Raw genomic sequence first — 13,075 nt, 5'->3', positions numbered from 1 at the left:
TCTTTATTTCTACTCCCTGTAACATCCCCATTCCACTTGGGTCCTTCTCATTCACAAACATGTATTGTGTCTTGCTATGGCTAACCTTCATTCCTCTCCTTTCCTGGTCATACCTCCATCTCTTTAGATTTTCCTCCACCTGCTCCCTGCTCTCAGTACATATCACAATGTCATCTGCAAACATCACAGTCCATGGAGATTCCTGTCTAACCTCATCTGTCAACCTGTCCATCCCCATAGCAAACAAGAAGGGACTCAGAGCTGATCCTTGTACAGTCCCACTTCCACCTTAAACTCCTCTGTCACACCTACAGCACACCTCACCACTGTCCTACAGCTCTAATACATGTCCTGCACCACTCTAACATACTTCTCTGCCACCCCAGACTTCCTCATATAATACCACAGCTCCTCTTTCGGCACCCTGTCATATGCTTTCTCTAGATCTACAAAACCATCATGCAGTTCCCTCTGACCTTCTCTGTACTTCTCTACCAACATCCTCAAAGCAAATACTGCATCTGTAGTACTTTTTCTTGGCATGAAACCATTCCGCTGCTCACAGATGCTCACTTCTGCTCTTAGTCTAGCTGCCACTACTCTTTCCCATAGCTTCATTGTTTGGCTCATCAACTTTATCCCTCTGTAGTTGCCACAACTCTGCACATCTCCCTTATCCTTAAAAATCGGCACCAGCACACTTCTCCTCCATTCCTCAGGCATCCTCTCACTCTCTAAGTTGAAAAACCTAGTCAAAAACTCTACTGCCACCTCTCCTTGACACTTCCATACCTCCACAGGTATATCATCAGGACCAACTGCCTTTCCACTCTTCATCCTCTTCAATGCCCTCCTCACTTCATCTTTACTAATCTTTGCTACTTCCTGCTCCACAATGGTCAAGTCTTCTACTCTTTTTTTCTCTCTCATTTTCCTCATTCATCAACTCTTCAAAGTACTCTTTCCTTCTTCCCATCACACTTGTGGCACCTGTCAATGCATTTCCATCTCTATCCTTAATTACCCTGACCTGCTGCATGTCCTTTCCATCTCTATCTCTCTGCCTCGCCAACCTGTATAAATAAAGCACTATTCGGACGGGATTAGTTTTACATGGGCACGTGGGGAAATGTCACTTTACCACAGGACGTCAGTAATATTTATGGCCGATTTGCAAGGGCTAAGAAATATCAGTAAAACTACTACAAGTGGGAGGGGTAAATCCATTCACGCACCGCTGTCCCCTTCTGCCGTCATGTGCGTATGATAGGACTGTCAAAAGCACCATGAAATTGAGTTTGAATATTTTCGAATTAATTTAGTAGAGTTCAAATAATATTAGAATTTATTGTTATTATTATTGTTATAATATCCTAATATCCTGGTCGGCTCGTAGTGGTATCTCATTCTGATAACGTTTCATGTCTTCTTCAAAAAGGGTAGGCAGGGAGGCAGCAGGTGCAACACTCTCCCTATATGTCTCCCTGAACAGGTCACACATCGCGGACAGCGCAGTGGCTGGTGCTGGCGCAGCAGGCTCCTCCGTTGGCGCCTCTCCCTCCGTCGCTGCCTCTTCCTCCGTCGCTGCATCCCTCTCTGGCCTGGCTTGTGTGCGAGCCATCTCCGCCTGAACGGGATTCGCCGTGATATACAACGTTATTGATAGTATTAATTAATTATTAATGATATTTGAATTATCAAATTTAGGTTCGAACTTATAAAATACATATATATATATATATATATATATATATATATATTCGAATATATTTCTAACTTTGAATCTTTTCTGACAGCCCTAACACACATATTTACTGCTGGTCTATTCGCACGGGATTAGTATTACCTGAGGTAATTGTCCAGGACCCTTTTACAGAAGGTAAAAGTCGCGGTAATCTTTATTGACATCGTGCGGTAATGATTACTGACATGGCACATTCGGACGGGACTAAAATCTCTGGTAGTTATTACTTTACCCAACTTACCTATGTAAATCTAATCCCATCCAAATAGGGCTTTTGTCTCTCCCTCCTTACTGTCCAGTCTATCATACAAGTCGTCGTTTGCCCTTTGTTTGGCCTTTGAATCTCCCTGTACTCCTGTCTACTCTCTTCAGTCCTCTCAGTGTCCCACTTCTTCTTAGCTAACCTATTTCTCTGTATACACTCCTGCACTTCCTCATTCCACCACCAGGTCTCCTTATCTCCTTTCCTTCTAGATGACACACAGATGTCTCTCTGATAATAATAGCTGTAGTTGTCCAGTCATTTGGGAGCACCTGCTGGCCACCCAGAGCCTGTCTCAACTCCTCCCTGACAACCACACAATCCTCTTCTGTTTTCAGCCTCCACCACTTTGTCCTCTGCTCTGCCTTTGTCCTCTTCATCTTCCTCACCACCAGAGTCATCCTACACACCACCATCCTATGCTGTCTGGCTACATTCTCACCTGCCACGACTTTGCAGTCACTGATCTCCTTCAGATTACATCATCTGCACAAGGTGTAGTCCACCTGTGTGCTCCTGCCGCTGTTCTTATAAGTCACCCTATGTTCCTGCCTCTTCTGGAAGAAAGTATTTACTACAGCCATTTCCACCCTTATTCCATCATGCATTGTGCAAAAGGAATGGACGGACTGTTTAGGGCGGATGAAGAGACAGACGAGTTAGCAGCTTGACTAAAACCTGTTTAACATGTTTAACTCATGATGATATGTAGAATTTTGTTTTACCAGTTTCTTTGCCATGTGATAAATTATCAACTTAATGTATAGTTGTCAATTCCCAAAGAGATAAAAATAAATTGGCAGTTAATATTTCTATGGTGCTTAACATTACTGTACAGAGGAGAGCTAACGCCAGCTAAATTGGAAACATACACTGGGTTTGTCACTGTCTGTCACCCTGAAATTTCAATTTTCAAAACCCTTTAGGAGTGAGATTTCCACTCTTAAGTTCCGTTACAGAGTACATTATATTAACTGTGTGTATGGCCATGGTTTCACTGCTTCTGCTGTTAAGCACAGTAAGTTGATTTGAAATAATCATCATTATGTATCAGACTTGCAAAGATTTTTGACACTGGGACCAATCTGTCATGCTTAGCCAGTCGTGTGACAGGGTTTGGTGAGGAGTATGGCCCATCTAAACTGAGTGTATCATCCATCTGTGAAATGTATCATACTCTGTTCAAATAATATCCTGTTATGTCCTGTGAGGGTGATTTCATGTTAATGTCAAATCAAATTAAATTACATCAACTACCTACTATATGTATGTATGTATGTACTATGTATATCCCTCCGGTCCCCCTCGGACGGAAAATGTCCTTTTCAGTCATTTTTCAGTTTTTATTTTTTGATAACTTTGGCTGTATTGATACATATAGCATGACATTTGGTCAGAAACCTTATTGTTGGTGATATTTTTGAAATTTTAAAGCCATTCCTAAATCAGGCCTAAAATACACAAATGGCAACCTTTTACGACACCTTGCCCTCTTGGATGAAAAACGTCCCCATTGAAACCCATTAAAACTTCATTTTTTGATTCCCCTTTAATTTACATAAAAAACGTGATTTTTTTTTTTTCTATCTCTGGCAGTCAGGTTGGTTAGAGATATCCAAGAATGGTAAAAAAACAACAACAAAGAAACCCCAGATGGGGCCAATTTCCATTTTTGGGGCCCTGCTGTCTTTTCAATGCTGTTCCTGGTGTGGCCACTTGAAGCACTATAGGCCCCTAACAGGAAGGGCAAATGCAGAGTAGATCAAAAAATGGTCTTGCTGTGCTCATAAGGATGTGACAGTGTGGTCTGTATAAAAATATCGCAATATTAGTTTGTGTGTATGTGCGTGTGTGTACACATGGACTCAAAATACACAATGTCAAATCCCTATGTGAAAATATAGCTAAATGTAAAACCATAAATTCTGTATTTGTTCATCACATCCTCATGGCAACTTAGAAACATGAATTTGATGATATTAGTCATACATTCCAGAGTTAGGGGATCGAAATGGAAGTTTTTACTAAAATCCAGCTGAATCATACATTTTCTCCTGCTTCCCCAGCAGAACAAACACACACTAAATAATAAGCAGTTAAATTGCCTGTATTTTTCTCCTATGTTTTTCATTATTGAGGTTTGCGAGCCATTGTTGCAAAAAAAAAAAAAAATCAAAATAAATGCTATGTTAGTGTTGATATGGATGTCTGGGGGCTGTGGCTGTATAGATACTAAAAAAATATTGTGTGTTTGTGTGTGCATGTGCATGTGTGTAATTGTGTAGCTAAAAATTGCAAATTATGAGCAGCAGGTTGCTGCAAGGTTATGTTACTGTTTTCTCCATCTCTCTCTCTCTCTTTCTTTCTCTCATACACACACACACACACACACACACACACACACACACACACACACACAATGAATATTTGGTATGTATAATCCGAGTAGGAGTTGGTTAAAAGATTTAAGCAAAAAAAAGTAGAAAAAAAATATTAATATTTTTATGGTTGTTTTTCAACAAGGACGAAAAACGTCCCGAAGGGGAAAGGTATCGTGTTTATTGAAAAATTGAAACTGCACAAAAAAATAATAATGTATCAAAATTGATGTTGTTATTAATCATTCACATATCCCAGACTGTGTTAATTAGAAAAAAAAATCCATCCAACATTTATTATATAGAAAGTAATTCATAATTCATGTTTTTTTTTCATAAAAGTAACAGTGACCTCATGTAAAGAAAATGGCATATAAAGGGTTAAAAATCCTCAAAATTAATGAAAATTTGACATGTATAATCTGAGTAGGAGTTGGTTAAAAGATTTAAGCAAAAAATATTAATATTTAATATTTTTGTGGTTGTTTTTCAACTGTATGTATACAGTTGAAAAACAACCACAAAAATATTAAATATTAATATTTTTTGCTCAAATATGTATGTATATATATATATATATATATATATATATATATATATATGTGTGTGTGTGTGTGTGTGTGTGTGTGTGTATATATATATATATATATATATATATATATATATATATGTGTGTGTATATGTATATCTACTATAGTACATTTCAGGCAGAATTCATATTATTACATCATATACATACAATTACACACAGTGAGAGACTAGTCGGGCGGTGAAAGGAGCGCTTTGAGGACCTCCTGAACCCAGCCATCACGTCCACTGTGAACAAGGCAGAGCCTGAAGACTCGGGGGAACCCTCGCCCATATCCCTGACAGGAGTTGCTGAGATAGTTAAAAAGCTCCCCAGTGGCAAGGCGCCAGGTGTGGATGAGATTCGCCCTGAGATGCTGACGGCTCCGGGCACTGTTGAGCTGTCTTGGCCGACACACCTTTTCAATATCGCATGGAGGTCGGGTATGGTGCCTGGCAGACCGGGGTGGTGGTTCCCATCTTAAAAAAAGGGGACCGAAGGGTGTGCTCCAATTATCGGGGTATCACACTGCTCAGCCTCCCTGGTAAAGTTTACTCCAGGGTGCTGGAAAGGAGGCTCCGACCAAATGTCGAACCTCAGATCCAGGAGGAGCAATACGGATTCCGTCCTGGCCGTGGGACAGTGGACCAGCTCTTTACCCGAGGCTGCTGGAGGGGTCGTGGGAGTTTGCCTATCCAGTCTACATGTGCTTTGTGGACCTGGAGAAGGCTTACGACTGCGTCCCTCGGGGGGTCTTGTGGGGGTTACTACAGGAGTATGGGGTGCCAGGCTTGCTGCTACAAGCCATCCGGTCCCTGTATGACCAAAGTGAGAGCTGTGTCCGCATACTTGGTGTAAAGTTGAACACGTTCTCGGTGGCTGTTTGTCTCCGCCAAGGTTGTCCCTTGTCACCAATCCTGTTTGTGACCTTCATGGACAGGATTTCGAGGTGCAGCCAGGGGGAGGAAGGGGTCCGGTTTGGGGACCTCAGAATTGCATCTCTGCTTTTCGCAGATGATGTGGTTCTGTTGGCTCCATCGCACAGTGACCTCCGTGTTGTGTCATGACAGTGGTGTTTCTGTGATAGTGTCTCTGTGCTGCTCTAGCGAACTCCTACCAGCTTGTTTTCTGTTTTTCCTCACTTCAGTTGCTTAACATCTACTTTATGTCTTAACCAACACTCGTTCTGTTTAAGCAATTATAGCTCTCCTCTTTTTAACGTCTTTCTTGCTAATCTTAGCTGTTGTTTGCACGTTATTAGCTTTGTTAGCTACATTAGCAGCTGAGTGTGAAGCAGTTGGGATGAGAGTCAGCACCTCCAAGTCTGAGGCCATAGTTCTCTGTTGGAAACCACTCGATTGCCCTCTCCGGGTTGGGGGAGAGGTTCTGCCTAAAGCGAGGGAGTTCAGGTATCTTGGGGTCTTGTTCACGAGTGAGGATAGAATGCGACCCGGCCCCGGATAAGTGGATGAAAATGAATGGATGGATGGGTGGATGGATGGATAGAGAGAATAACGTAAAATCTAATAAGAGAGTTAAAGGAAGTCCATTACAAAATAATATCTTAACAATAAAAAGAGCAGAGTAAACATTAGGACATGTTTTGTGTAAGGACACAGGAGAGAAACCTGATTAATGGGAAGTGATTGGAACATAGCAAACTCGGTCTGCTGCCTAATTACACCATGTCATTGATTAGCCACACATACTAATTAACTCATTCAGCACATTTATTTCAAATGGAAAATCCATCAAATACATGGCAGCTCTTTTTGAACTGTTGATTCTGAATACGAAATTTCTGTAAAAGCTTGGAATGAGAGATGGTGCCTGATATGAGCCCTGTTAAATATGTGTATGCGCTTGTTGCGGTTTGAGAAGACCCATGATTATTTGGCTGAATAATGCCAATAACAGCCTTATTTAAGCAGCAGACCCCCTTAATATTACTCTACATTGAAGACTAAAATGGTAAACGCAAAGAGTTTCCTTTTTACTTTTATACGGACAACAGAAAGAACAATTTACTCTGATAGAGATGCACGATATTGGATTTTTTGCTGATATCTGATATGCCAACATGGATATTGATATATCCACTTTTTTGCCCACCTAATTTTAATGAACATCAAGTCTCTTCTGTAGCAGAATTAACATCATATTATGCATGCATACTAGGGCTGGGTATTGCCGCTGATTTCCTGAATCGATGATGATGATCATCATCAGTATTATCATCATCTAAGGTTTCTCTTTCATTCACAGTGGTGTTCAGTGGTGTTTTTTCTAAAAATGTCTTCAACTGAAAAAGTTGTTAATGGTAAGTGTACTATACACATACAATGCAATGTATACAGTATAAGGTCGACTTTTTGTTGCAATAAAAATTTAAAAATAAAAATTTAGCTGGTGCTCCTAACTTTTTGAAATTAGGAGCACCAGTGCTACCATGTAAAAAAGTTAATTTCAAGCCCTGCATAGAGTGCATTGAGTGACCACAAAACAAATGTACAAGTGCTTTCTTTACTGCATAGAGTTTGTTTTAACAGAGTAAATGTAGTATAAGGGCAAGACAAAATCTGAACAGCTGTCCAGGCCCTGAGCGAGAGAGAGAATAAACCTGAGGTAAACAAATCGTCATTAAAACATTTAGATTTCAAATCAAATCACCAGCCAGCCAGTGTAATAAGGTGGCTAAACAACTTACCTAATGTAAACATCATTACTGCCTGAGGAAAACATCTACTTTGTTTGCAACCAACTATGACCAACAGAGACAACTATTTATCAATAAGTAAAAGTAAACAAACAAGCAGATACTGAAATAAGCTGTGAACTGCCTTTCAAATTAGTGCAAGAAATCAGGTTTTTTAGTTTGCTGAAAAACAGTCTTGTAAAACATCTGGACATTGTGAACTGTAAAGTCCATGGACTAAAGCCCCTACTTGGCTGCTTTCTCACCTTTTGAAGATAGAAAGATTTTTCTGTAAGAAAAGGAGCTGATCCACATGTTGCGGAGTGAGGCAGCTCCTCTGTGCAGTAACAATATCACCAGCAGTTGAAAAAAACCCTCAGAAGGGACACTGGTCCCAGGGATACAAAGATACTGCTTTGCTTGGCGAGCCAAAAGAGGATACTCACTTGCATGTACGCTCCACCAGGTCAGTGGATTCTCAGAGAGTGGAACCGATTTTACTTCCCTGTATCTGTTTACTTCGTCCTTTGCCTTGTCCACCGGATTGTTCTGTGATACCGTGTAGGCTGACCCAAGTAGAGCCATCAATGCAGAAGATTCCTCCTTTGACCTCTTTGGTGGAGTAGGGGCATCATCCACTCCAACAGGAGGACCAGGGGAGTTGTCTTTCTGCTGTATGAGCACAGTTTCCTCAGCTCCATCACCATCAGATTCCTGCTGTTGAAATATAGAAATGTTTAGAAATAAACTCATTTGGTAATTTAATTGTTTAAAATTGCACACAATGCGTGTTAAGTAAACCTACCTTGATTTCAAGTTGTTGTACACAGCAGTCTTGAGGTCCTTTATCACTGTGGAGTTGTGCGGGGCACCGCTCATCTCCTCCCAACAGCTGTGCATGCAGAGGCGCAATGACGGATAGCGTTGGGGAATTCTCTTCAGATATTACAAGTGTGGCTGCCTTCAGTGGCTTTAGAGCTTTCACCACATCTTCTGCAACCGTTATATCTTCCTCTGTCAGAGTGCAGAGATTGCTTTCATTCCTGCGTACTTCAGGAGACAGCAGAGCTGCCAAGATGGCTGGCTGCTGTTCTAGAAAGCGTTCCAGCATGTCCAGTGCGCTGTTCCAACGGGTCACTACGTCAATCACAAACTTAGGTACAGGCAGCTCCAGGATCCTTTGCATCTTTTTTAGCTTGTGGCTTGCCATAGTACTACTATGAAAAAATGATGCAATGCGTCTCACTCGGCTGTTTTGAGAGCTGCTTGCGAGGCTAAGTTGAGTGTGTGTGTGTGTGTGTGTGTGTGTGTGTGTGTGTGTGTGTGTGAGAAACAGCCCATGTGCAACAGCTCAATCAGTCGCACAGCATGGACCATATTCGCTGCATTGTCCGTCACGATGGCTGGGTCATGGTTTGTTAGCTTCCACTCTTTTATCGCCTCAGACAACAGTTCAGCTAGGTTACTCGCTGTGTGGCTGGTTTCAATTGACCTAGTCTGTAAAACATGAGACATGAGCCTCCAGCCATCATCAGTGTAGTGACAGGTAATTGCCAGGTACGAATCCGTTGCTCTGGATGTCCAGCTGTCACAAGTTAGGGTGACTCTCTCTGCCGACTTAAGTGAAGTTGAGACGCTATCCTTCACATTTGCATACAGTTTTGGAATTAACACCTCACTCACATGTTTGCAGGTAGGTAAAACATAATGTGGTTCTAATATATTAATGAGGTTTCAGAAGCCATCATTTTTAATGATACTGTATGGGCGTATATCCTTGCATATGAAAGTTGTGACAGCGTCAGTTATTTTTTGGGCATGTGGAGAATTGGGTGGCAACTTAAATGTGAAGGCCTTCTCCAGCAGATGGAGACATTAAATACAATACTTTCCAAAGTATATAATGTTCATTAATTGTGCAAAAATAAGAAAAAGCATGTGGTTTGATTCTGTTAATTCATTTTAAAGCCATTGTCAGCAGTACCAATGACGTGCTGATATTATCATGCATCCCTAAAGAATAAGAATGATGGTTATTTATTTTTTTGCTTGTCAACAAATGCCACGTAAAGCCACTAACCAACAGTGAACTGATCCCACTAACAAGTATTATATGTTCTCAAAGTTTGACATATCATATTCCTTGTGCCACAGAGCTCCATGTTGTCCAAGAACTATTAAAGTATAACTACCAAACCAAAACCACTTTTTTCAGTTGAAAACTAATGCAGAAGTAGTGTTGTTGATAGATTCAGGTCCAAAGCTTGACTTTTGAAGGGGAGCAACAGTGTTGAGCTAAATAGAGCCCCATCCGATCCTTTGTTTTATGTCAGCTTTCACACAGGTGTTTTTACTTGCAAAGCTGTAATGCACAGCAATGCAACGAGTGCAACCTTCATCATTTCTTCAACTCTCTGCTGTCTGTCTGTCTCCCCACTCCATTAGTGTGTATGAGCAGGGGATGAGCCCTACACACAGCGACACACCATACTCCATAAACAACAGCAAAACCCACTATAAGACTTATGTTAAGTTTAAGATTTATGTTAGGTAATAGTAACGGCAAGACAACCACCTAGACGCTGACTTACAGTAAAGTAAAAATGACTTGTCTAGAGTTTTACTTGTGTTTCTCTCTTTCGGTCTGCCATCTTCTAGCAGCAGATGCAGGTTAACCCTCATACACTAGACTTTGGCCTCAAGCTGGAGTTCCACCTGTGCTGAGTTCACGGTGTGAAATAGTTTAGCTCGAGTGTCAAGGAAGGTGGTAGGTAGGCAGACTCAGCAGACTTCTTGACTCCGCCAAAGTGTAAATTTATTTACAGTGCTTGCCATTACATGTGCAAATTAGGCAAAAAAACCAAACAAAAACCCAAACAAAAAGCCAAGCAAATAACTGAGGAAAATTAACTCATAATAAATCAAATATAAGGGCACATGTTCACGACAGCACGGCCTCTCCTCTCAGCCTCGGGCCCAAACCTCAACTGCCTTTATATAGAGGGACTGACTCACACTTAGACTGCCTCAGCCCCTACCAGAACAAAAGGAGGTTGCAATACACAATAACCTTAACACAAGGAAATCAAATAAACACCTAGGATTAACTTACAAGCACATTTACATCACTAAATGAACTACTAAAAGTAAATAATCCTAACCGGTTACTTTAAACTGCACTAAACAAACAAAAGAAATATTCCTACAAAAAGAAAACCCCTCCACTTAGTTCAGCCCAATGATGTCATTGATGCCTATGTATATTGTAATGCAAAAGCAATCCAAACTTTTCTGAGAGACTGACAGGTGGTTTGTCCAATACTATTAGACAGAAAATGTTAGTGTGGATTTGGCTGTAGACCATGTGTCCATGGAGAAAAGGTATCAATATTTCATATAAAAGAAATAACTGATGGTATTATTGTCCTTTTATACTCCTCACAGGAGGCCAAGGCTAGCTTCTTGAACTGGCTACTGACACGAGCAGATCAAAATGGCCTCGTCACATTGTCCAAGGCCTCCTTCAGAATGGTGTCCTGCTCTGAGCTCCAGGATGGTCCCTCGCTGCCTGAGGGCTCTCTGGCCCTGGTCACCAATTCCTCAGAGTCCCAGAGCTGGGCGCAGTTCAGTATGGAGACCTACAGCAAGAACCTAAAGACCAGTCTACTGGGGCACACCCTGTTGTATGCTGAGGTTGTCACGTCTACCATGGATCTGCTGCAAGGGTAACACATGTTTCTCTGAGTCTGCTCAATATTTGAAATGTACACTGATGCTGGCAGCAGCGTATTCTCAAAGGCAAAATGGTGGTTTTGTGACCGAAAGACATGCAACACTTGGTTTTGATTCCTGCACAGGCTGACCACCTGTAACCTCACACAGTGCCGGTCATCTCTCTGAAGCGCAGTTCCCTGAAGTGAGTCAAATAAAACTAGCTGGGCTTACTTGCCTTCGTTATACTCGAGTGGTTAGAGTCCCCAAAGTCCAGGAGATATATTTGCATTTTGTTGTGTACTATCTCAAAGCTTTCCAGTGGGAAAGGTTGATAACAACATAAATTAATTTGTGTGTTTGAAATGTATAACTGTCTGCTGTCTCTGCAGCACTGGTTGTCATGCACCAGGGCCACCTGGGTAATTATTCAGGCAGGGAATCTCAAATCAAAGGAGATTTATGGTTGTGTGTAGACCCTATGCATGTGGCCTACACACGTCGCCTATGCCGCTGTGAGCATTTTTACTTCTGCGGTGGTGTGTCTGTGTCACTCTGCGGTTACACCTCCAAAACACTAGTCAGCGACAGAGGTTTCTGTGAAGTGCTGTTAAGTTTAGTTGATTCAAAACACACTTTAAACATGTCTTAATAGAGACAGTTTCAAACACAAGTACACAAATTGGCTTCACTACAACTCTCAGCATTCACAAACAGTTGTTAATCCGGACACATTTTGCCCACAGATACAACATGCTAACGTTATTAGCACAAGCCTATGGCATTTTACATTGTATAAATTAGCCTAGCAACTAGCGATCTTTTCATCTTCTCATATAAAACCAGGGACAATGGCAACATTTAGCAGAGGTAATGGCACACAATTTGGCTCTATTACAACTCACAAAGTTCACTGACAAAACAACTGTCCTGTACTAAACACATTTTTTAAACAAATACAACATGCTAACGTTATTAGCACAAGTCTATGGCATTTTGCATTGTATTGATTAGCCTAGCGGCCGGCGATTTTTCCCTCTTCTCATATAAAACCAGGGACAATAGCAACATTTAACAAAGGTAACGGCACAAACGTTGGCTCCATTACAACTCACAAGGTTCACCGACAAAACAGCTGTCACACTAAACACATTTTCCAAACAAATACAAAATGCTAACGTTATTAGCACAAGCCTTTGGCATTTTACATTGTATAAATTAGCATAGCGATAAGCTGAGATTTCCTCTTCTCATATGAAACCTGGATAAATCCCAAAGTATAAATCCCTTAAGGATAAATCACACACAAGACTTAAAATGCTATTTTAATGGAGGCCTTACTGTCTTCACAATTTATTGTTTCTTTTTTTTTTTTTTTTTTTAAAGATATTTTTTGGGGCTCTTTTGCCTTTAATGGACAGGACAGGTAAGCGTGAAGGGGGGAGAGAGAGAGGGGATGACATGCAGCAAAGGGCCACAGGCTGGATTTGAACCCGGGCCGCTGCGGCAACAGCCTTGTACATGGGGCGCCTGCTCTACCCACTAAGCCACCGACACCCCAATTTATTGTTTCTTATATGTGAACTAAAAGTAAATACAAGCTTCGTTTCCACTGAGGGAAATGGTGTCATTATACAGCGACAGACAGGAGGTCTGCGTCACCGCGACGTGTAGTAACAATTCTGGGGAGGTGCGCATTAGGCTATGGCATAGGTTA

At 41.3% G+C, this 13,075-nt stretch overlaps 1 protein-coding gene across 3 annotated transcripts in view; it reads left to right on the top strand.

Moving 5' to 3' along the window:
- hlcs (holocarboxylase synthetase (biotin-(proprionyl-CoA-carboxylase (ATP-hydrolysing)) ligase)) overlaps positions 1 to 13,075 on the top strand; it is a 113,633-nt gene that overhangs the window by 37,170 nt on the left and 63,388 nt on the right. For all 3 annotated transcript variants that reach the window (XM_049591497.1, XM_049591498.1, XM_049591496.1), the window contains one exon: positions 11,092 to 11,372. In XM_049591497.1, coding sequence (XP_049447454.1) covers positions 11,092 to 11,372 — 281 coding nt within the window. The remainder of the gene's footprint in view (positions 1 to 11,091; positions 11,373 to 13,075) is intronic.

This window comes from Epinephelus fuscoguttatus, linkage group LG12, assembly GCF_011397635.1.
Source record: "Epinephelus fuscoguttatus linkage group LG12, E.fuscoguttatus.final_Chr_v1".
Taxonomy (NCBI): domain Eukaryota; kingdom Metazoa; phylum Chordata; class Actinopteri; order Perciformes; family Serranidae; genus Epinephelus; species Epinephelus fuscoguttatus.
This window is presented reverse-complemented; position numbering and strand designations above follow the sequence as displayed.